At 50.2% G+C, this 25,535-nt stretch overlaps 1 protein-coding gene across 1 annotated transcript in view; it reads right to left on the reverse strand.

Moving 5' to 3' along the window:
• Positions 1-25,535, reverse strand: part of RCCD1 (RCC1 domain containing 1) — a gene marked incomplete at its 5' end in the record, with an annotated part of 74,353 nt that overhangs the window by 45,826 nt on the left and 2,992 nt on the right. The window contains 3 exons of the mRNA XM_085855987.1: positions 21,871-22,030; positions 23,302-23,523; positions 23,886-23,950. Coding sequence (XP_085712113.1) covers positions 21,871-22,030; positions 23,302-23,523; positions 23,886-23,950 — 447 coding nt within the window. The remainder of the gene's footprint in view (positions 1-21,870; positions 22,031-23,301; positions 23,524-23,885; positions 23,951-25,535) is intronic.

Here is a 25,535-nt window from a genome sequence, read left to right on the forward strand (position 1 = left end):
GAGAGGTGACGGCGGCGAAGGCGGACGAGGGGGTGCTCGCGTCGGTGCCGGGAGCCGCACAGGGAGAGGCCAGCAACGCGCCTGAGGTCGAGGAGGAGACGCTTGCCGCGGGACCCGAGACAGGGTGATATCCTCCTTCCCCCGAGCATCAGCAACCCCCTCCTGTTTCCCCCCCGCGCTGAGATAGTGCGACAAAGGAGGCCCCCTTCCCACCCCCTACCAGACACTGTCCGCGAGGCCCGCGGAGTTGAGGCGCCACCGCCGCTCTGCATCTCATCATCAGACGGTAGGCCCGACCCGGTCTCGGCCCCAGGCCCGCCTCATCCTGGAGGGTGGTTCTCTTTTCTTTTGCTTTGGGAATATGTGTTGTCGGCGCCGTCTGTGAAGTAAAATTGTATAAGTGTTGCCGTGTGCCCGGTAGTCGGTTAGATCTGCATTGTTGCATTTGCTTTTTGTGTAATATTGCATTGTCTTCTTCTTTTACATGTGCTTTTGGTGGAATTGTATATGTGTGCTTTCCGTTAATCGCGAAATAAATGTGCTTATTGTTGAACTGTTTTCCCGCTTCGCTTCGTCTTTTCCTCGATTGAATCTCCATCTTGCTTCACGTAAAGGGTTGGTCGTGGGCTAAAACGCCCGATAATTAATCGAACCGTCGAGGCCGACGAATAACACCGCTCGGTTATCCCGATAGTACGGAACGGGTCGCTTAAAGTGGCCCGTGTCCGAAGTCGACCTGCGGCGAGGTGCGATCGCCCGGTCTACCCTCCGTGTGGGTACTTAGGTAGGTCGAATTTGGCGAGCAACCCTATCCCACGCGGGGGCCGATTGGCACGATCGCGGTGAGACCGAAAGGTCCACCCGTGACTCGTTCCCGGCGTTTGTCCGAGAGGGTCACGACTGGATTGTCCGTCCGGTGGGCGACGTGCCGCGATTCGAGTTACGTGGCCGTCCGCACGCCGGCGGGCGCGAATCCGCAACACTGGTGTCAGGTCATGCGATATAAACTCATCGCCCTCCTCGCGGCACTGGTATTGGAGAACGGGAAAACGGGCTCTCCTGTCTCCAATTAAATTCACGGGAATCGGTCCAGGGGTGAGAGGAGCGACCCCCGATTCCCTCCAAATTACGAGCGAGCTAAATTAACCCTTTAAGAGAAGCAAGATGGCGTCTCAAGGCGAGCGGGAGCCGGGGGTATTAGAAATGGATGTAGAATGTGTAGAATCCATGATTCAGGATGAAATCCCCGCGCAGGAAATGTTGGTTGTATAGGAAAACGAACTCGCCCAACTGAACCCAGAGCCCGAAATGGGTGCGGCAGCGGCCGCGGTGTATGACACCTCCCCTCCCCCTCTCCACCAAAACCCCCCGACCCTTGCCGAAACGGCTCACCCAAGCGCACCCGACATGGCCCAGCTATGCGCCATGCTGGCGGCAATGACAAATGAAATGAAAAACGAAATGAAAGACATGAACGAAAAGATAAATGCGAACATGAACGAAAAGATGGATGCGAATACACAAAAATTGGATGCGAATACACAACAAATGAACGGAATGGAAACAAACATGAAGGAAGAAATGAAAGAGCTGCAGGGTGAGACGCAGAACATGGGAATGAGCCTAAAAGGAAGCTTGGAAGAACTAAAAAACGAAATGAAAAAGGAAGTCAACACGATACGAGCGGAGGTGACCGGGTTAAAAGAGAAAGTAAAAGGAGTGGGAGTCGCAATGCAAGAAAGTAAACAAGAGAGGGTAAACGAAATAAAGACGGTGGTGGGAAAAATAGACAAAGTAGGAAAAGGATTGGGAGAAGTAAAACAGGGACAAGACCAAATAAAGGAGGAAATAGGGAGGAACACGATGGCGATAGAGGAATTAAAAAGAGAACAAGGGAAAATAAAGGAGGGATTGGGAGCCGTGAAGGAGGACTGTGAGAAAAGACATCGGGAAATGACAGACAAAGTTGAAAACCTGCGAAAGGAGGTAAAAGCGGAGACACAGAAAGGATTAAAGAAGGTGGCGGAGGAATGTAGAAAGAGACATGAGGAGGTAATTAATGAAATGGAGCGGAAAGCCGGAGAAAAGACAGAGGAACTGGGGGAGCAGATAGGAAAAAACCGGGGCGAGACAGAAGAGCAGTTTAGAACAACGAGGGAGGAAATATCCAAGACAAATAAGATGGTGACACAGGTACAAGGGGAGGTGGAGCAAATAATAGAAAAAGTCGGGAAACTGTCATTAGGAACGATAGGGGAGGATATAAATGGGGTAATAAAGGGGAAAATGGAGGACAATGGGGGTGAGCTGGTGGACTGGGTGGAGGCCCGGTGCGAGCAGCGGGATAGCCTCCTCCAGGAACGAGGGGAGGGAGTATGCCCCCTTGAGGCGAGTCACGACCAGGTGAGTTCGGTCGTGCTTTGCGAGGTCGAGGGGAGGAGTGCTGTGGACAGGTGCACGGAGAGCTTGGGGGGTATAGATGCCCCGGAGACCCTTGTGGGGACATGAATCCCCAGTGTGGTTGTCCCTGTGTGTGTGGTGCAAGGTGTGAGTGCGTCCCCGTGTGTGGAAGCGACCCCGTGTGTGAGTGGTGTGGTGGCGATGGTGCCGGAGTACGTGCTTCCCAGCACGCCGTGTGTGGATGAGGCACCGTGTGTGGAAGAGGCCGTGTGTGTGGATGAAACGGCCAGTGTGGATGAGGCACCGCGGGTGAGTGCCCCGGCGTGTGTGAGTGAGGGACGGTGTGTGGATGAAACACCGCGGTTGAGTGCCCCCGCGTGTGTGAGTGAGGCACGGTGTATGAGTGAGGAACGGTGTGTGGATGAGGAACCGCGGGTGAGTGCCCCCGCGTGTGTGAGTGGTGTGGTTTGTGTGAGGGAAATGGCACGAGTGAGTGGAAGGCCGTGAGTGAATGGAGCACCACGTGTGAGTGGTATGGTTTATGCAAGGGAGACCGTGTGTGTGAGAGAGCGGTATGTAAGGGAGATGTCGGTCGGCATGTGTGAACATGCAGCCGCGTCTCCCGGGGTGAATGTAATGGTGTGGAGTGTGAGCGTCGTAACACGCGGGAGTGCGTGTGTGGAATGGCGACGACAGCGACATGTGAGGAAAGAAAGCCGGGTAGCGGCTGTAGTTGTTTCAGGGACCGTGCCGGGTTCACCCAGCAGTGAGCACGAGGTCCGTGCTGTGCAACGCACGAGGCCCCCACGTGCTCGCTTGCGAGAGTGAAGTCCCGGTCCGGAAACGCACGCGGTGGATTTGCCGATCCCGCGGACGGACAAAGCTTAGGCAGGATTATGGATTTGGACCGGACGGGTTCTCCACGCGATCGTGTGTGTTAAGCTCCAACGGGCAAAGCACATGTGTTCGCGTGGGGAACCCCTCGAGACGTGGGGCTTGTTTTTTTTTTATGCGCACGGTGACGTCATGGCTGCACGTGGGGTTGGAATCCGGCAGGAGGGGAATCCCTGCCGGATGGTACCGTCCAAGAAGGGACGAGGTACACGTGCAGCTGCATGACGTCACGGGCAGGTGTAAAGTGCGCGAGCTGTGAGTTGCTGCGCTGGTGATGTACATGAAAAAAAAAAAAAACAGTAAGCCTCACTTTCGGGTGCACAGGATTCCTGGGCAAGGGGTGGAAGACCCCCTTACCAGGGCACAGGATGGAAACTAGTGAGGGGGAAGGGTTAGCTTAGCTAGACCGACTTCATGAGACAGGGGTAAGTCCTCATGGAGTCCGTGAAATGGATTAGTTAGAGGGATTGTAGCCAGATTTAGGTTGGGAAATAAAATGATTTTAGAGATTTGGAGACAGTGACAGACTTGTGAATGTGTAGAGGGGACGTAGCTTAGCTACGTAGTGTTAAAAGGAACGTGCTGTAGTTTCAGGGACGACGTGGGAGCACGAGTTAGTTAGGGGATGTAGTTAGAAGGATGGCAGAGTTCAGCAGTGTGTGTGTTGAAGAGTTGGTGAGTGAAGTGGAAGCATGTGCTTGGTGAGTGAGTGAGGCCAGCGAGTGGAGCGAATGGGGAATGCATGGTGCGATGAGTGATTGGGGGGAGGAGTGACTCCCGCCCAAGGGACCCCGGGGTCAGTGTAGAGTGAGTTAGGGGGTTAGTTAAATTGAAAAATGGAGGTCGTTTTGTTGTTGGTGGGAGTGTAGGCTCGAAATATATATACTGTATATATATATATATATATATATATATATATATATATATATATATATATATATATATATATATATATATATATATATATATATATATATAGTTGCGAATTCGAGCCTGCCGGCGTGCGATCGGCCGCTCGACTCGAATGGCGGCCTCCTCGCCCACCGGAACGGACAATTCCGTCGTGACCCTCTCGGAACAACGCCGGGAGCCAGTCACGGGTGGGGGTTTAACCCACCACAACCGTGCCAATTGCCCACCCGTGCAGGTTTGGGTTGGTCGCCAAATTCGATCCACCTAAGTACCTGCGTGGATGGTCGACCGGGCGATCGTACCTCGCCGCAGGCTGACTCCGGACACGAACCGCTTAAACGGTCCGTTCCGTGCTATCGGGATAACTGAGCGGTGTTATCGTCGGCCTCGACGGTTCCGATTAGTTATCGGTAGTTTTAAGTCCACCACGAACCCTTTTATGTGAAGCAGGATGGAGGGTCAATAAAGAAAAGATGAAGCGAAACGGGAAAACAGTTCACACAATGCACATTTATTACGCGACACACGGAAAGCACACATATACAGCCAAATAGTCAGAATGCACCTATATCAGGAAAACAAAAGAAACAACGACGCAGAGTTACAACCGAATACGCGTACACACAGCAACACTTACACAGTTCTACCTTACAAGACACGGTGCCGACACACATTTACTCAAAAGCAAAGGAAAGAAGCCACCCTCATAGACAAGGGGGCAGATGGGCCTGTAGGCCAATATGTGCGCGGGACCTGAAGGAGTGGCCACCAGGTCCGTGAGACAGGGTGGGTCCTACCCGCGTCCTTGTGGCGCGTTGGCGAACGAGCCACAGACGTGGTCGCGTGGCTGTGCCCCGACTCCGTGCTCCTTTGCGCGTTTCGTTGGCACGACGTTTGGAGTAGGGTGGGAACGGGGCCCCCTTGTTGCACTATCTCAGCGTGGGGGAAAAGGGGGAATTGTTGATGCTCTGGGGGAGGGAGAATGGCTGGCTGGCTTGGGTCCCCCGACGAGCGATCTCCCGCCGCGACCTCGTCGCCGACCACCGTCCTTCTCGCCTCGGACCCGAGCTCCTTGGCCTCTTGCCACAACTCTCCTCAGCCGACTGCAGAACCCAACTCGATGTCTTCGCCTCCCGACTCCACTCTCTGCCAAACTCCGCCGCTGCCACACTCCGCCCGATGACTCTCTTACCAAAACTCTCACTCTCCACCCCGAACTCTCTGCTAAAACTCTCTGCCACGATTCGCCTTGCGCTCGGCATTTTATTGGCCGGCAGGAGAACCAATATGCAAATTTCCAGATCAGGATGAGCTCGGGGGCGGAGCCACGCTCGCCCATTGGACGGAGGAAAAGTGGGCGTGAACCTCCCCTGATCCTAGAATTTGCATATTTCGATTTCACACGGACGTGCCTGGAGGTGGGACCAAGCCGCTCCGCGCTTGCTGATTGGATGGATCAGAAGTGGGCGTGCAGCATTCTTGATCCGAATTCTTCCTCGGAAAGGCCGCTATTTGCACTCGCGGCTCGGTGCGTATCGCTTGAATGAGCCCAAGACAGCCCGACGCTCAGTGTTCCCAGGTGGTGCGGGAATGGCCGTAGAAGGAGAGAGGTCATGGTGGTGGAGGGTTTATCGGTGGTGGTTTGATGGTTATGGCAGTTGATTCAAAATAAAGATAGAACAGAAAAAACGCCTATCTCAAAGCGTCGCAGCCCAAATGAATCACATAAATTCCCTCTAAACAACGGGTTTGGGGCTAATACACATGTACTTAGAGTTATCTCACCTACGGGACCTGAATGGTGGTTTGCGAATTTCCACAGCCGTAACACTACCCCATCCCCTTTTTACAGACTCGTCCCGAGTCGTCAAATTCTCGTGTGCCATCATGTGTAGTTCTCCCCTCGTACATTTTACCTTCGGATCCCTGAGTGCGACATTCATGGTATTCGTGTCCCCAAAATAAATAACCTGAGGGCTGAGTAACTAACTAAACAAACCCACTCATACGGACGACTTAAATAAAATTGCAGGCGCTAGACATACATGCCGGGGGCGCACTCATATTTACAGTACATCTTGACTTACAAATTTTACACTAAACCATGGCCCAGGATTAATGGACTCTGCAAAAAGAAAGCAGTTAGCAGGGAGCCAGGCTGCTCGCATTCAGTCTCTGGCTCAAGCAATGCAGGTGGCAGGGAACGTGGCCGGCTGCTCACACGCAGTCCTAGGCCTCCCCCTTTGAAAATGAACACAGTGAACCACAACGGTGCATGGGCTGCACAAACGCAGTCTCCATGCCAGCTCAAGTGGCACACGCAATGAGGACAACGGATGGATGGATGGATGGATGAATGGATGGACGCAAACAAACAACGGTGCACGGGCTGCTGGTGCAGGCCCGTGTTGTAGCTGCCAACAGGGCAGTTCTTGCAGCTTGCAAACTGTTGCTTTCCGATGATCCCGGCACGCATGGAAATGAACAGGGGGGGGGGAAATCATAACAGGACGGGGCAAAATGGACGTGGGCAGTAGGCATGGCATGGCAAAGGTGATTGCAGGCAACAAAGCCGGCAGAACAAGGTCGTTGCAGGCAAACACAGACGGCAGACGAACTGGCCGGCACAGGCCTTGAAGCACAGCAGCTGCAGACGATCCGGCCGGCACAGGCCTTGCAGCAAAACAACAGCTGCCGATGAAGTGGGCCGGCCTTTGTCTTGCAGTGGAGATTGGTGGAGGGAGTGCGGTGGTGCTGGCCACTCGGACGGCGGGCTCAGACCTACCCTACGGTCTCCCTCCCAATCTATCGCCTTTGCCTGTCACTGTCCATACCCACTCCCTTAATTTGTAAAACCCAATTTAGCCCCAACTTATTTTTTTGTTGTTTTTATTTTCTTTTTTCTTCCCTCTATAAATCGTCCCCGAACCCCCTTCACTGTCTTTGTTTGGCTAACCTATCGTCCCCTAGCCTACTCCCAACCCCTATGTTCCCATCCCGAAGGGGAATGAGGGAGAGCCGCCACTCGAATGGCGGCCGCCTGGCATCCTGTGTCGAGGCCCAACTCAAGCCTCAGGATGGCCTCCCCAGACTTCAGCGATCGATAACACAAAGTGGGTCCAGTGGCACACAACGAGAGCGAAGGGATGGATGGTGCGGAGGGGTAAATCTCCTAATCTACCCTAAGCATTATCTCTTAAACTACCCCGGGGCTTTCAACAAGCGCCTCGCGCTTAAACTATTGGTTCTAACAACCCAGATTCCCATCGCCTGTGTTGGTGTTCTCACAATTTCGGGCCTCGCCCCCCAATTTTCTTCCCGTGCCCTCACATGGTTTCATGGCTGGGACGCGTGGCTCCCCTTGGCAGGCACTACCCTCTGCCGATTCTCCGATGATGGCACCATACGGGCACTACACTGCCTCCGAGCCTACCAGCTCCCTAAACACCGGGAGTGCCCCCCATGGCAACTCCCCTGAAACGCACACATGGCAGGCTGGCTTCCTGGGCCCCTTTCCGAGGGTCACCCGTAGCCACAACACTGCCTTCGCGGTTAATGGCGCCCTGGGCCCCTGCACCATGCGGGCGCACCCATGCCCACTACGCTATCCCGGCCCCCCATGGGCCCTTGGCCTACCGCGGCCGACTCGCCTGGTGCCCGGGGTACCCACTCAGCGATACTCACCTTTCGCAGCCATGCTCCCAGCCCGTCAACAGGGCTCCTGCACCCCTCCAAATGGGTATCGAGCCTACTTCCCCACCACCAACAAAATGACCTCCATTTTTCAATTTAACTAACCCAGCTACCTCACTTTACACTGACCCCGGGTCCCTTGGGCGGGAGCCACTCCTCCCCCCCCCCAATCACTCATCGCACCATGCATTCCACATTCGCTCCATTCACACAGACCCGCTGGCCTCACTCACTCACCAAGCACATGCGTCCACTTCACAACCCTTCAACACACACATCGCTGAATCCTGCCATTCCTGCTCACGAAATCTCCTAACTACCTCGTGCTCCCACGTCATCCCTTATACTATCGCACGTTCCATTTAACACTACGTAGCTAAACTACGGCCCCTCTACACATCCAAAGTCTGTCACTGTCTTCTAATCAATTTCCATTTCCCATCCTAAATCTGACTAACAATCCCTCTACCTAATCCATTCTACGGGCCCCATGAGGACTTTCCCCTGCCACATGAAGCCGGTCTAACTAAGCTAACCCTTCCCCCTCACTAGTGTCATCCTGTGCCCAGGCAAGGGGATCATCCACCCCTTGCCCAGGAATCCTGTTCACCCGAAAGCGAGGCTTGCTTTTCTTTTTTTAAATTGCGCAGCACCAGCGCGGCAACTCGCAACCTGCGCACCAGCGCGGCAACTCGCAGCCGCGTTCCTTTGGCGTGATGTCATGGCAGCTGTTCGCGTCCCTCTTGGACGGTACCATCCGGCAGGGATTCGCCCTCCTGCCGGATTCCAACCCCACACGCAGCCATTACGTCACCCGGCGCATAAAAAAACCCCAAGCCTCACGTCTCGAGGGGTTCCCCACGCGAACACATGTGCTCTGCCCGTTGGAGCTTAACACACCCGCCCGTGTGGAGAACCCATCCGGTCCAAATCCGAAATCCTGCCTAAACTTTGTCCGTCCGTGGGATCGGCAACATCCACCGCTGGCGTTTCCGGACCGGGCTTCAATCCTGCAAGCGAGCACGTGGCGGCCTCGTGCGTTGCACAGCACGGACCGCGTGCTCGCTGCTGGGTGAACCCGGCGCGGTCCCCGTTACAGCTAAGGCCGATATTCGGCCTTTATCTCTCTGTCGCCGTCTCCATCGCCATTCAATCCACGCACACCTGCGTGTTACGACGCTTCCACTCCACTCCATCAAACTCACATTCACACCGGGAAACGCGGCTGCGTGCTCCCGCATGCCGACCGTCATCTCCCTCACACACAGCGACCTGACACACGCTGTCTCCCTCACACTCGGCCGCTCACTCACTCGTGCCGTTTCCCTCACACACGCGGGGGTACTCACCCGCAGTGCCTCATCCACACACGGCGTGCTGGGAAGCACGCCCTTCGGCACACTTGCCACGGGACAACCACACTGGGGATCAGTGCCACCTCAAGGGTTTCCGGGGCCTCCATACCCCCCAAGCTGCACGTGCATCTGTCCACAGCACCCGTCCCCTCAACTCCGCGAAGCACGACCAAACCCACCTGGTCGTGACTCGCTTCAAGGGAGCATAGCGGCTCCCTCCGTTCCCGAAGGAGGCTATTCAACTGCTCGCACCGGGTCCCTACACGTTCTGCTAGCTCACCCCCATTATCCTCCACTACCTCCGTGTGTGTGTGTCTTTACCTCCATCCAATTCACCCTCTATCCCCCCGTGTCTCTGCCAACTCAGTCACCTCTTCACCCATTACCTCCCTTGTCTCCACTATTTTTATTTCCTTTGTCGTCACCTCGTGTCTCGTCTCACACGTTTCCCGAATTATTTTCTCACCCGCCCCCACTGCGGGCCTGATAGCCGTTGCACTCCCTCCCAGCTCGTTCGCTCCCACACGTGGCGTCGCCATTTTGAGCTCCACGGTTATTGCCTTCATGCCCGCCTGCAGGCTTCGGCCCATGTTCTGCGTCTCACCCCGCATTTCTTCCATTTTGTTTGTGTTTGTATCCATTTTGTTGTTCATTGCCTGCATATTTGCGTTCATTCCCACCGGCATGGCGCATAGTTGGGCCATGTCGGGCGCACTCGGCTGAGCCGATTCGGCCAGGATCGGGGGGTTTTGGCCTAGGGGGGGAGGGGAGGTGTCATACACCGCGGCCTCTGCCGCTGCCGCGCCCATTTCGGGTTCTGGGTTTGGTTGGCGAAATTCACCTGCACCATAAGCATTTCCTGCACGGGGGTCTCATCCTGGGCCATGGATTCTACACATTCTACATCCATTCCTACTACCCCCGGCTCCCGCTCGGCTTGAGACTCCATCTTATTTCTCGTAACGGGTTCATTTGGCCTGCTCGTAATTTGGCGGGAATCGGGGGTCGCTCCTCTCACCCCTGGACCGATTCCCCGTGAATTTAGCTTGGAGGCGGGAGGGATTCGAATCCCACTCCTGGACACCAGTGTTGCGAATTCGCGCCCGCCGGCGTGCGATCGGCCGCTCGACTCGAATGGCGGCCGCCTCGCCCACCGGAACGGACAATCCCGTCGTGACCCTCTCGGAACAACGCCGGGAGCCAGTCACGGGTGGGGGTTTAAACCCACCACGACCGTGCCAATTGCCCACCCGCGCAGGATAGGGTTGCTCGCCAAATTCGATCTACCTAAGTACCTGTGCGGATGGTCGACCGGGCGATCGTACCTCGCCGCAGGCCGACTCCGGACACGAACCGCTTAAGCGGTCCGTTCCGTGCTATCGGGATAACCAAGCGGTGTTATAGTTGGCCTCGATGGTTCCGATTAATTATAGGGCATTTTAAGCGCACTACGATCCCTTTTACGTGAAGCGGGATGGAGGATCAATGAAGAAAAGACAAAGCGAAACGGGAAAACAGTTCACACAATGCACATTTATTACGCGACACACGGAAAGCACACATATACAGCCAAACAGTCAGAATGCACCTATATCAGGAAAACAAAAGAAACAACGACGCAGAGTTACAACCGAATACGCGTACACACGGCAACACTTACACAGTTCTACCTTACAAGACACGCGCTGACACACATTTACTCAAAAGCAAAGGAAAGAAGCCACCCTCATAGACAAGGGGGCAGACGGGCCTGTAGGCCAATATGTGCGCGGGACCTGAAGGAGCGGCCAGGTCCACGAGACCGGGTGGGTCCTACCCGCGTCCTCGTGGCACGTTGGCGGACGAGCCGCAGACGTGGCCGCGTGGCTGTGCCCCGACTCCGTGCTCCTTCGCGGGTTTCGTTGACACGACGTTTGGAGTGGGGTGGGAACAGGGCCCCCTTGTGGCACTATCTCAGCGTGGGGGAAAAAGGGAATTGTTGATGCTCTGGGGGAGGGAGAATGGCTGGCTGGCTGGCTTGGGTCCCGCGACGAGCGATCTCCCACCGCGACCTCGTCGCCGACCGCCGTCCTTCTCGCCTCGGACCGGAGCTTCTTGGCCTCTTGCCACAACTCTCCTCAGCCGACTGCAGAACCCAACTCGACGCCTTCGCCTCCCGACTCCACTCTCTGCCAAACTCCGCCGCTGCCACACTCCGCCCGATGACTCTCTTACCTAAACTCTCACTCTCTGCCCCAAACTCTCTGATAAAACTCGCCTTGCGCTCGGCGTTTTATTGGCCGGCAGGAGAACCAATATGCAAATTTCCGGATCAGGATGAGCTCGGGGGCGGAGCCACGCTCGCCCATTGGACGGAGAAAAAGTGGGCGTGAACCTCCCCTGATCCTAGAATTTGCATATTTCAATTTCACACGGACGTGCCTGGAGGCGGGACCAAACCGCTCCGCGCTTGCTGATTGGACGGATCAGAAGTGGGCGTGTGGCATTCTTGATCCGAATTCTTCCTCGGAATGGCCGCTATTTGCACTCGCGGCTCGGTGCGTATCGCTTGAACGAGCCCAAGACAGCCCGACGCTCAGTGTTCACAGGTGGTGTAGGAATGGCCGTAGAAGGAGAGAGGTGAGGGTGGTGGAGGGTTTATCGGTGGTGGTTTGATGGTTATGGCGGTTGATTAAAAATAAAGATAGAACAGAAAAACGCCTATCTCAAAGCGTCGCAGCCCGAATGAATCACATAAATTCCCTCTAAACAACGGGTTTGGGGCTAACTACACATGTACTTAGAGTTATCTCACCTACGGGACCTGAATGGTGGTTTGCGAATTTCCACAGCCGTAACAATATATATATATATATATTATTACAGGTCGGGTTTGAGTGAGAATGGACGAGGTCCACTGGGTCGTCGCTGCACCCGCCACTTGCCCTCTAATCCTGAGGCCACAGATAACTCCGCAGCACGGCGGGTTGTTAAACAACTAGTTTGTTAACATAAGGCCTTAGTTATTTCATAACTTGGTTTACACAGTTCTTCAGCTAAAATGTTGGGTCGGTAGGTCGAAATATAAATATAATTTCAATTTTTAGAAATTATATATTTTTATGATTTTTTTTTTCGGATGTTCCATGGAAAAGACAAGGGTAGGTGGGGGGGTGGGGGGAAATAAATATAAATCCTGGACCAGGAGGATCTAAGAAAACATTGAAGATGGAAGACCATTCAAATGCAGGATGCCCATGTTCACTTTCATCTGATGTGAAAAACAATAAAGAAGGATTAAAACTTGTTTTTACAATATAGTCCGGCATGGTTTTCTTATAGAAACCTGTTGGATCATCAAACAAATGGAAACAATGCTGAGAAAATTACTGTCCAAGTCGTAGATGTGTGCGTGCACACCAGTGCATAGTGCTGGATATGATTAAAAAAAGATGTCTACGAGGAGTCAACATGCTCAAAATGGTCAATCAGAGCTATAACCAGCTCTTACTTTTCAGCGGGCATCTGATCGTACCATCTCCCCATCCCCATGAGCACATCAAAGGCTGATTTCTGGTCCGTTGAAGGCGGAATATCAGCATCTCGCAGGGAAACTTTGAAATACTTGGCACCAAAATTTTTCAATACGAACAGCGGTGTACAACTTTCGATGGAAACAAAATCGGCACGATCGAGAGTAGCCTACGAATCATCCCTGCTGCTGCACTGAATTGATGCAATCGTTCGGCCAGAATATTCGTCGTCAAGATGTTGCATGATTAAATCACCAATACAGTCACTCGAATGTATACCACTGACATACTTCTTAACAATCACTTTCGCCCCAGAAACGACAGTAAATCTGAACGACGCTGGCCACTGCTCAGACGCCATAACCGAAGACTACTGCACAGCTCTACTGCGCAATTTGGTTATAGGTGACTTGGCATTTTGGTGCGCGCACGAAATTATATTTTGAAAATAAATGCCGACGTTTACATTTCGGGTTTCGAATCTTTTGCACCTTTAGCGGAAAATTTATAAATATAAAAAGCTTAAAATGTGTTTTATGTTTATATTTCATTTCGGCAAATATACCGTCGGCGGATCTGTAAACCAAGTTGTAAAATAACTAAGGCCTAACGTCAGTTAAAACAATAAAACCAAGCAGGGTCTTCGCTCTTATTAACTGCATTACCTTACTGGTGGCTTGTTTACCCTCGGGACCGTGCCCCCGAGTACTCATTACGGCCGAGTGGAACCGGAAATGCAGCGTTGGTTAATCAGTGGAGCCAATCAGTGGGGCAGAAACTTCCCATCTATCTATTACATACATGCTCTGCCAGACCAATGAAACAAAGGACAACCGAGGTAGATTTGAAAGATGTTCAACATGCAGCCAACAGCAATCTTTATTTCACAAGCAGACACTCATCAAAGCATGTATTTACAAGCAAGCAAGCAAAGTTATAAGGCACAAAAGAGCAGACTTACTGTACCTCTCGCATGCATTTTCCTCCTAAAGTCTTACTTACAGAACAGACATGGTGCCATCATTCATTCCAAGAAGGAGACGAGAAGAAATGAGGAGAAAGAAGCAGAACAAAATATGGGGACGACTCCTTCTTTACACAGGTGGAGTGTAAGGACAACCAGGTGGAGCTGTCAGTCCTAATATGCAGGGGTGGGGGGTAAAGGATGGGCAGTGAAGTGTCGATGCAGTCGAAGAGAGAGCAGAGGGTGCAGCGCAGCAAAGTTCACGCAAGCATCCTTCGGCCCTGCATGGCCTTTTACCATTGGTGCACATCTGCCAAGGATGATCCAAGGAGGGGGCGGTAGGAAAACCCCCAGGCCCTTCCGTCGCACAAGCGAACATTCAAATGGTTCCTCCTTGCGCTCGCAAACACTCAAATACCTCAGCAGTTACCGGCGATCACGCTGTTCCTTTGCGAATGCAAACGTTCCTCTGTACTGTGCATATGTGACAAGTGTTGTCCCGCATGACGAATGTGGAAGTGCAAGGGAAAGAAGAATGGGGGAAGGTAATTTGACCAATCCGGAGGATAAATTGTTTCTAATGGCAAGGGACGGATGAACAGATGGATCGAGCGTGCCTTGAATAAAAATGATGGGTCAGAATGGTGAGGGACGGATAAACAGATGAATCGAATGTCGGACGATAGGTTGTGGGATTAAAAAAAAGACCAATGGCTTGAAAGAGGGATTGATGGATTGAGATTGTTGCAGTCGATTGATGGTGGATTTAGAAGGTTGAAAGTGGGTAAAGCAGAAAAATCATACCAGGGATGAAACAGGCTAATCTCACAAAGCATTTCCCTCCAATCCCCTGGACAAAGGCCAGGATGTACAGGGTCAGGTCAGGTATGGGAGCATGTGCCAGAACAGCGCGTCGCTGCGTCCACTTTCCGCCGGTACTCCAGGGGCCTCCGTCTGGCCATCCCCCAGGCAGATGCCAGGCCCATCCCCATCTCCTTGAGATGATGGTCAACCTGCTGTAACCATGAGGCACGTGGTCGGCTCACTGGCCTCCTCCACTCATGAGACTCCCTCGCTGAGAGAATCTGGTGAGCAGGATCAGCGTCAGGAAAACGAGCCACATGTCCATACAGCCGCAGCTGGCGCTCACGGACTATGCAGGTAACAAATCTCATCCGAGTCTCTCTCAGCAACCGCTCGTTGGACACAAAATCCGACCAGCGATAGCCAAGGATTCTCCGAAGAGACCTGGTACCAAAGGAATTAAGTCTCCGTCTCAGATCCTTGGTCAAAGTCCAAGTCTCGCACCCATAGAGCAAGACTGGAAGTACCAAGGACCTGAAGACTCGGACTTTCGTCCTCCCGCACAGGTACCGGCAGCGCCACACCCCATGATCCAGTGAATCCATGACTCCCCAGGCCCGACCCAGACGTCTATTGACCTCCGGCTCACAACCTGCGGAGACATGAATATCACTGCCAAGGTAAGTGAATCTATCCACGACCTCAACATCCTCACCACAAACAGACACAGACAGGACAGCAGCATCCAAGATGTCACCGAAAGCCTGGATCTTTGTTTTGACCCAAGAAATCCGTAATCCCAACGGCTCCGACTCCTCATTCAGTACCTCGAGGGCCCCCAAGAGGATGTCTAAAGTCTCCGCAAAAGATGACTGCATCATCTGCAAAATCAAGGTCCGAGATCTTGACATTGCCAAACGATGCACCGCAACTTGATCTCTCCGACATCCTCCCAAAAATCCAGTCCATACAAGTGCTGAAAAGTGTGGGGGCAAGTACACATCCCTGACGAACTCCAGTAACAACTGGAAATAAGTCAGAGGCGGTACCACCACACTTCACAGCACTCTCAGTACCAGAGTAGAGTTCAGACATCAGATCGATCAGTTTCAGTGGCACCCCACGAAGACCAAGAATCCTCCAGAGGACATCCCGATTCACTGAATCGAACGCTTTACAGAGATCAACATAGGCTGCAAGCAGCCCCTGCCGAAACTCTCGTCTGCGTTCGGTGAGTACCCGAAGTGCAAGGATACGGTCAATCGTTGACCTCTTTGGTGTAAAGCCTGACTGCTCTGGACGCTGGTGCTCAAGCAGATGGTGGCGAACCCTATCAAGAATTATCCGAGCAAAGACCTTGCCCGGCACTGAGAGCAGCGTCACCCCTCGGTAGTTGTTGCAGTCTTGGCGATCACCCTTCCCTTTCCAGAGAGGGACAACAAGGCCCCTCTTCCAGTCAGTTGGGATGATGCCTGTGTTCCAGGCAGAGCACAAACTGCATGCAACGGCCGCGAGTGCAGCATTTCCACCAGCCTTGAGAAGAAGTTCGGCATGGATGCCACAGATCCCTGGAGCTTTGCCCCGTTTCAACTGGTTCACCGCAGCCCGTGTTTCCACAAGCGATGGTGGACCACAGTTGATCGAGGGTCAGCAACAGGGATTGTAACACCCTTGACGTCCAACTCGACAGCTGGTGGATCAGCCTGGTACAACCGCTCGAGTAACCGGCCCAGCGGGCCTTCACTTCAGACTCCTCTGTCAAGAGCCTACCACTCTCTGCTCGAACTGCAGTGCTCCGAGGGATGGGCTTGGATGAACGCATGTGCGCGAATTCCCCTGTAAGCGGGACGAGAATCACCTGTCCACAGGTGATGCTCTACCCCCTCACAGATTCCTCGCACATAGGCCTCCTTGTCCACCCTCAGTGCACGTACAGTTTTACGCCTCAGCTCCCTGAACAGCTCGGCTCTGCCATTCAACCTGGCCCTGCGACTCTGGTCAATGGTATCCAGTGTCCCTTGAGAGACAAAATTCTTCTTTGCCCTGCGGTGAACTCCAAGGCATCCACCGGCAACATCAAGGACGGTGGTCTTGAAGGTGTTCCACAACTCTTCAGGACCCCCAAAGCACCCAGACCCCCAAGTGTCCACTCAGCCTGTTCGCAAACTCCTCAGCTACTCTCTCATCCCTGAGCTTGGCAACATCCAGCCTAGGCTGGGATGGTACCATTCTCCAGGATTTAAGGTGCAGCTTTAGAGTTGCTACAACAAGCCTGTGGTCAGTATTGAGGAACTGAGCACTCCGGTAGACCCTGCAGTTCTGGATCATCCTCCAGCGACCGTCAATGAGGACATGGTCAATCTCCTTTGCCACACCGCCAGCGTTGGAATACCAAGTCCAGCGATGAGCTTGCGGGCGCTGAAACCATGAACCAGCCACCCTAAGTCCATGACTTCTTGCAAAGTCAAGGAACTTAGTGCTATTCTGGTTCATAGTTCCTGACCCATGGGGACCAACACACACCTCATAACCATCCCTATCAGTTCCAGTCGATGCATTGAAATCCCCCAAGACTAGAAGTGTATCTCGTCTGGGGCACTGATCAACCACAGACTCGAGTGTGGCGTAGAATGTGTCCTTCACGGTGAGATCACTCGCCTCAGTCGGAGCATAAATAGAGACCAGGGAAATGACACCTAAGGAGTGACGAATCCTTAATCTCATAATACGCTCGTTGACCGGTGTTACCTCAATTATCATTGGGGTCAGCTTATTGGACACAGCTACAGCAACTCCTTGGATGTACCAACACACAAAATAAAGAAATAACTGTCTGGGGAATTCCTACATGTTCATGGATATTCTCCCTGGATGTCCATTTCCACAACCATAACAATATATATATATATATATATATATATATATATATATATATATATATATATATATATATATATATATATATATATATATATATATATATATATATATATATATATATATATATATATATATATATATATATTGTTGTGGTTACCAAATTCGCAAACCACCATTCAGGTCCCTTAGGTGAGGTATCTCGGTAAGTACATGTGTAGTTAGGCCCAAACCCGTTGTCTAGTGGGAATACATGTTATTCATGCGTGCTGCGACTCTTCAGGATAGCCGTTTTTCTTTTACTATCTTTAATTTGGACCAACCGCCATTGTTACCACCACCAGTCACAACATCAACCACCAACCACAACGCCGCTTCACCACAACCGCCACGACCTTCACGTCACACCTCGCAACCGTCGCATCGCCACCGTTCTTGCGCCGCTTGTGGGTACCGGTGTTGGACTCGTGCAGGGCGCGCGCCGAACAGCGTGTACAAAATCACGGATTTTGTGCTTCAAAAACGGATCAAAAAAGACACACGCCCACTTTTTGCCGTCCAATCGGTGAGCAAGGGGCGATTTGGCCCCGCCCCCAGGGCGTTGGAGGGCGATCGATATATGCAAATTTATGGATCAAAAAGCATTCACGCCCACTTTTTCTCGGGCCAATGGGGAGCGAGGTGAAAGGTCGAAGGGAGGGGGTCAAAGATGAGAAGGCGAAGCCACGGGGCTTATATAAGCGACCGCGTTCGTCAGTCAAGTCGGAACAGAGAGTTAAGGCTTCGCGGGCGGTGGAGTTGGCAAGAAGGAGCTGGTCGTCGTCGTGTGCGTTGGAGTCGGAGCGGAGGGGACGGAGCTGTGGAGAGGCGGCGAGGGCAGACGAGGGGGTGCTCGCGTCGTGCAGGGAGCTGCACCCCAGGGAGGCCGACAGCGCGACCTGGCCGAGGTGGAGACGCTCGTTGCGGGGCAATAAAAATCCTCTATACCCCGAGCATCAGCAACCCCCTCCTGTTTCCCCCCGCGCTGAGATAGTGCGACCAAGGGGGCCCCTTTCCCACCCCCTACCAGACACTGCCCGCGAGGCCCGCGGAGTTGAGGCACCATCGTCGCTCCGCGTCTCATCACCAGACGGGTAGGCCCGACCCGGTCTCGGCCTCAGGCCCGCCTCATCCTTGAGGGTATTCTTTCCTTGGTTTTGGGTATGTGTTGTCTGCGCCGTCTGTGAAGTAAAATTGTATAAGTGTTGCCGTGTGCTCGTGTAATCGGTATTAGATCTGCATTGTCGCATTTGCTTTTTGTGTAAATTGCATTGTGTTTTTCTTTTCTGTGTGCTTTTGGTGGAACTGAATATGTGTGCTTTCCGTTCATCGCGAATAAATGTGCTTTGTGTTGAACTGTTTCCCGCTTCGCTTCGTCATTTCCTTCATTGAATCCTCATCTTGCTTCACGTAAAGGGTTGGTAGTGGGCTGAATACGCCCGATAATTAATCGAACCGTCGAGGTCGACGAATAACACCGCTCGGTTATCCCGATAGTACGGAACGGGTCGCTTAAGTGGCCCGTGTCCGAAGTCGACCTGCGGCGAGGTGCGATCGCCCGGTCTACCCTCCGTGTGGGCACTTAGGTAGGTCGAATTTGGTGAGCAACCGTATCCCACGCGGGGGCTGATTGGCTCGATCGCGGTGAGACCGAAAGGTCCACCCGTGACTGGTTCCCGGCGTTAGTCCGAGAGGGTCACGACTGGATTGTCCGTCCGGTGGGCGACGTGCCGCGATTCGAGTTACGTGGCCGTCAGCACGCCGGCGGGCGCGAATCCGTAACAATATATATATGATAGTATATTGTGACGGTTCTATAAACCAAGGCACCAAAGCTATAGCCCACAACATATAGCAGTTCCTGAGATAGTTATTTCGTTATTGCTTGTTTCATATAGTCCTTCCCGTTTGTCTAATGGGTTTTAAGGGTCAATATGCATTGTGGGGGATTAGGTAGATTTTTTTCCCCATTCTTCCTAATATGAATTCCTGCATACAAATCTCTCTAACACAAACAAGCACATCAAGCACACACAGCTAATTTGCATATGCACACCAAATCCCGGTTTGAATCGCACACAAAAATCATACTGACATCACTTGAACATTCACCACACTCTACCCACAAATGCTACAATGATCACACAACATCAAGACACCTTTATTATCAATCATCATGATAACATTACACAAGCTCACCATAGCTCAACAACCACGACGCCTCCACCACACCACCTTAACCACAGCTCAGCTGCTACACCACCTCTACTCTCGCATCGACCACAATCACCACAAAGTCACCACAGTGCCCACCACCACCGGCAATGGACACTTCGGACCTGGACGGTCAGACGTAAGTAGCACGAAGCGAGTGTGTGCTAATCGCCATTTAACATCGTGTCAATAGCCCTGCACTCTGCTTGCTTGTAAAGACAGTTAGGTGCACATTCATGCTGTGTGGACAATGTTGTTAAGTCACAAACGGTTGTGGAAATTCACAGATCACCATTCAGGTTCCCCGAAGATCAGTTATGTCGATAAGTGTGTGTTCCAGGTTAGATTTCCCCACCAATGTATAACGGGAATTATTAGTGTGCCGGCTGTGCATCTTCATGAATGCACAACGGAAAGCACAACCAAAGACGCCAGCTCAGTTTTAAGTGAAGAGCTCTGCAGCTTGGGTCACCCAGAAAGTTATGCTGGCATGTTGCGTTTGTGACTTCTCATAGGCACTGGGGGAAATTGAGTGTGCACCAATGGGCGCATCGTAAATCCCGGTCACCACGCCGAGGAACCTTGTTAATTTTAAATCAAACAGCAAAGAGGAGACATTTCTTAAATGATCAAGAAACCTGCTCAGGCCTATACTTTGTGGATGATGAATTATACACCTACTGAGACCTTAGTAATATTATTGATGTTGAATTGGTGGTTTTTTGAATTTGTCACCCATTGTAGGTCCTCATCATTAAAATGAGGCAGTGGTAGATTGATTAGTGCAATTAGATTGCTTCCCCTTTATCCTCAAAGAAGGGTACTTTAAAAAAAATAATAATAATTGCAAAAATAATTGTTTAGACAAGTATGAAAAAAAGAGGAACAATGTAAAAATATTCCGTCTGATGGAAGGAAAACAAACCAAAAGCAAGAACGGCACTCTGCCCGATATATGCCTCCGCACACAATACACCATTACACTTATACCAAGTTTGATTTAAATCCTTTCAGCTGTTCTCAAGTTATTGCGGTAAAGAAAACCCATCGCGGTCAGACGGACAGATGCATGCATGCACGGATGGACAGCCGGATGGACAACCGGAAAACATAATGCCTCCAGCAACTTCATCGGCGGAGGCATAAACATTTTCAAGATATGGAAAATTATACTGGAAAACGTCCTGCAAAGTCATGATTTTGTCAATTAATGCAAACATGGCAAAAAAAAAAAAAATACAAGCTCATGCAAATACTCATATGAGCTCAAAAAGTTACTCTCAAATAAATCTACCAGTACATGTAAGAAGTAAGTAATGTACTTAGTAGGAAGTTAACGGACTGGAAGCACCGCTTCCTTCAACCACATCTTTTCTTCTCCCCGCCAACATCTCCGTTGTGTTTCCAAATGAATGTAATAAATGTCGACCATATCGAAATCAACTCAGTGCTTACTCTACTTCTCTAACAGCCCCAATTCATCTCACCTTATTTGTCGGGTTGTTCAAGGGGGAGGTTTTGGTCCAGCTCGCTGACCTGGTCTGACATTCGACTGGAGGCAATTTGAGTGGGAATTTGGAATTCGTTCAGTGTGCTGGTGATGGATAACTCACCTCCTCTTAGCGAAAGACACGATGTAAAATTTAACCTCCACCAGATGAATCTCCAGCTTAACATCCATTCGAAGGGTGGCACACTCTGTGTGTGCAATGTCCTACACGGAAAGCACCAACCTGACAGCTTATAGTTGGACCGAGAATCAAACCTAGAGTAGCCAGTTCAAATATAAAAAAGTGTGCTAGCTCTGCACCGCCATCCTGTCAGACAAACAAACCCAACTTATAGGATGCAAATCTCAGATTTTCACATTGTACTCAGATATGCTGAACATGCCAATCCGCAGCAATGTAATGGAATATCAAGATGAAAGGGAGACCCATACCTTCATTTCATGAAATTCCTCAACAAACAAAAAAAATGTAAAAAGCAAAAATATATACAACAAATAAAATATTGCAAAAGTATACTTATGCTCTCCTGCAAGTGAAATAGATATGTGCAAGCTTTTCCATGAGACTTAGGTATGTACTTCAAAACACAACACACAACACTCGGTTGCATTTTACAAAAGCGATACAGAGACCAAAAAGCAGAAGTGGAAGTGCAACTGGACACAGTCAAAGATGTAGAAGTCAGGTCTGCATACCTGCCAGAGCCCCATGTCAAAACTTGTCCGGTGAATGATAACAATATAGCATGTTCACGTCCTAAAGCGAGACGCCGCACCTGTACACCCTCCGACAGACTCAGCTCATGGAAGAACGGTGGATGCAATTCCACATAACCTCCGGGAACCAAAGGCAAGGCTGTTTCAGTCGAAAGAAGGTTGCAAAAAAAAATAAATAATAATAATCAGTGTTAATATACTGTAAATTATTATATAAATTGATTCTTGAAGCATTTTCACTTTGCCACTATCTCTAAGCTAACACTGCAAGACTCAACACTTCAAGCAAGTTATGTAAAGATGCAAGTACCTTTAAAAGGCAAAATCGGCATTTTTCATTGCACAAATCAAACCTGATCGCTGTTTGCAGCCATTCCTGAGTTATCGATTTGCTGCGCAGTCATTTTAAACACCAACTGAATCTTCATGATTATTTACATATCTTCCGGTTCAAAATAAATAAATAAATAATAAATAAATTATATCCCGTCACATCAGTCTGCCTGGAGATCAAATCATTTGCTTGTTTATCGAGGAATGAATGTGAGTCGGGAGTCCTATTATTTACTTAATGGACGCTTGCAATTGGAAAGACTATGATGTGCATCATTACCAAGTAATGGGAACCAACTCTTCGACAAAAGACATCTTCACAACATGAAAATATACAACGCTTGTGCATCTGGTTTGGACGTTTCTGAACACCGAAGGGAAGGACATCCTATCTGGGGATTGTGAAAGCACAGGGAAAATTTGATTTCAAACTTTAAAAATAATATTTACTATTAATTATATCGGGGTGGGAGAGGAGTGGGGGGGGGAGGAGTGAGAGCTATTATAATATTTCGGTTCTGGGGTCACAAGTGTGTGTGTGTGTGTGTGTGTGTGTGTGTGTGTGTGTGTGTGTGTGTGTGTGGGTGTGTGTGTGTGTGTGTGTGTGGGTGTGTGTGTGTGTGTGTGTGTGTGTGTGTGTGTGTGTGTGTGTGTGTGTGTGTGTGTGTGTGTGTGTGTGTGTGTGTGTGTGTGTGTGTGTGTGTGTGTGAGAGAGATCCACTGTCGCCGCTCATTTGTATCAATAGGAAATGGTAAGGATTCGGTACCTAACATCCATGGATATTTCTCATATTTTTGTGAGTCCGACTTGCATTCAGGAAAACAGCAATTAGAGTTAACCACATTGAAATTGCCACTCTTTAGTATAAATGCTGAAAATTATTGGACTTTTTCAATTGCACATTTCACCAAAGCAACAGCAGGTAAAAAGTTCCTCAGTTCAGTGAAACGAGTCAGTGAAAATGCACACACAGCACGTGCACAAAAAGCCTCGTTAGTATTCATACGTCATTTTGAAAGACCCGTACTGAAACAGTAAATAAATAATTTGGTTAAAAATCAAAAATGAAAGAATACCTTTGGCATCCTCATCAGTTAAAGCAGCCCCCTGCCAGGCCGGAGCAGCTGGACCATCATGGAAAAGGTCAGGCCATGCCCAGATCTGCAAGCCTTCCAGGCTGGCCAGTAGCACGAATTCTTCACCACAAGCGAATGCTTGGATATCATTTCCACCACGTAACACTCGCAAATGGCTGCTTTTCGAGCACACAAACCCCTTTGCCCACAGGTGACCCTTTCCTGGTGAGAGCAAAGGCAGTGGTCATATCATAGATCGTTCAGCATTTGAAGTGTCAATATTAACACAGTATCAAGATTATCAACTCCTTCATGACATTACACATGACCTCCAACACTTTGTCACGTATTATAAACAGACCTGCAGCAACACATTAATAACATGTTTAATGTTTAAACGTTTATTAAACTATATAATGTCTTCATCTTTGGCATAATCAAAATGCAGACATATCTATAAATATGCCACTGTAAACAACAACAAACCGACAGAAAGAACAAAAGAAAAAGTTCAAATTTAGCCAGTTGTAGTATTTCACAAAATATGCAAAGGAAATAAACACACAGGAGAGTTGCTCTCCCACCGTGCCCAATCGTTACCACAACTGTGGCCGTGGAACCAGAGGTGGGCTTCGGGGACTTCACCACCCTGCTCCACTTATTTTGTTGGGGGGGGGGCAAAAGAAACAAGAAGCAAGAGGATATTAGTTATAGAAACTACAACAACTTTTAAAAGTGATACAAATGAAAACTAAACACAAAGGAAAGATAAAAAGGAGAAAAGGGTGAGAAAAAGGAAAAAGAGGAGAGAAACAAGGAAGAGGAGGAGAGATAAGTTAAGTAACATGAAATAAAGTAAAATAAAAGGGGAGAGGGGAGGGGGTCAACAGTGGATCAGAGACGGAGATCAAAAAAAAAAAATCTGTAAGACGGAAGGTCTAAGTGAATGAAAAGTGCTCATTAATTCCGTTGGGAGCTGGCGTGTCAATCCTGTAGGCATGCGCTCGGAACCCCCCAGGCTTTGTTTGCTCTTTGCACATGAACTGTCCATGGTGCTGAAAGGGATAAAGATACTGGAGACTGCCCTGTGGCTGAATAAATGTCTGGAAAGATTGAAGTGTGGAGCTTGGAGAGGTTTGCACGATTGGTTAATAGTGTTCATGGAAAGTGTTGGTTCATGGAAAGTGAACATGGAACACGATTGGTTCATGGAAAGTGTTGCACGATTGGTTCATAGTGTTCATAGTGTTCAAGTGTTCAAGTGTTCATGGAAGCGATTGCCAAGTTTTTGCCCGGTTTTCCCATTGAAGATTTTCTTGCAGAGAGTGCACGTGATTCTGTAGATCACATTTGTGGAAGTGCACTCAAAGTGGTCCGTGACTTAAGACTGCTTTGTGCTGAGAGCGAGGTGATGTTCTTGATGAAAGGACAGGTGTTACAATGACTACGTGAACACTTGAACATTCCTGGTGGGAGGTCGGAGGATAATGGTCCTTTGACCAGAAAACTTCACAAATTTCTGTCCAGCTTGAAGGAGATGAAAGGAGGTTGTGAGAAAAATCGAGTTGGTTTCAGGATCATTCTGTAAAAGCTTGAAGTTCCTCTGAATTATGTTCTTCACTCGAAGGTTGATGGGACAGTACGTCGATTGTGAACAGGATACTTTCTTCGGTTCTTTTTCTCAGGTTGCAAAGTCATCTGTTTGTCGGTGTTGCGGGCACGCTCTCGTGCACCGGCTACAGTGGAGGTTGGAAAGGCAGATCAATGAATAACTTACACATCTCAGTCGATTTGGATTTGAAGTCGGAATCATCACTGCAGAGATGATGAATCCTGAGGAAATAGGAAAATGGAATTGAGCTTTTGATGTGGGAGGGATGGGAGGATGAATATAGAAGATAGTTGTGTGAATCTGTCGATTTGTAATAGACAGTGGTAGCAAGTTCCTTCTCTATGACTGGAATATTAATATCGAGAAAAGTGACAGAGGTACCCAAAATCTCTCTTGTGAAATTGAGGGCATGGTGGAAGGAATTCACAAAGTCGATAAATCGTTCAGGATCCTCTTTGCTAGTACAGGATATGGAATGGATGCTATAATCTGTGTAGTGGCCGAAGAACCCTTGGGTGGGATCATCAAACTCATCTTCTTCTTCGTTCGTATGCAGCACAAGGCTTCAGGGTGGCATCATTGGTGAAGGGCACAGCTATGCCACTGATGCAATGCCCTCTGC

This window comes from Eptatretus burgeri, chromosome 1, assembly GCF_056783735.1.
Source record: "Eptatretus burgeri isolate ZD-2024b chromosome 1, Ebu_testis_v1, whole genome shotgun sequence".
Classification (NCBI taxonomy): domain Eukaryota; kingdom Metazoa; phylum Chordata; class Myxini; order Myxiniformes; family Myxinidae; genus Eptatretus; species Eptatretus burgeri.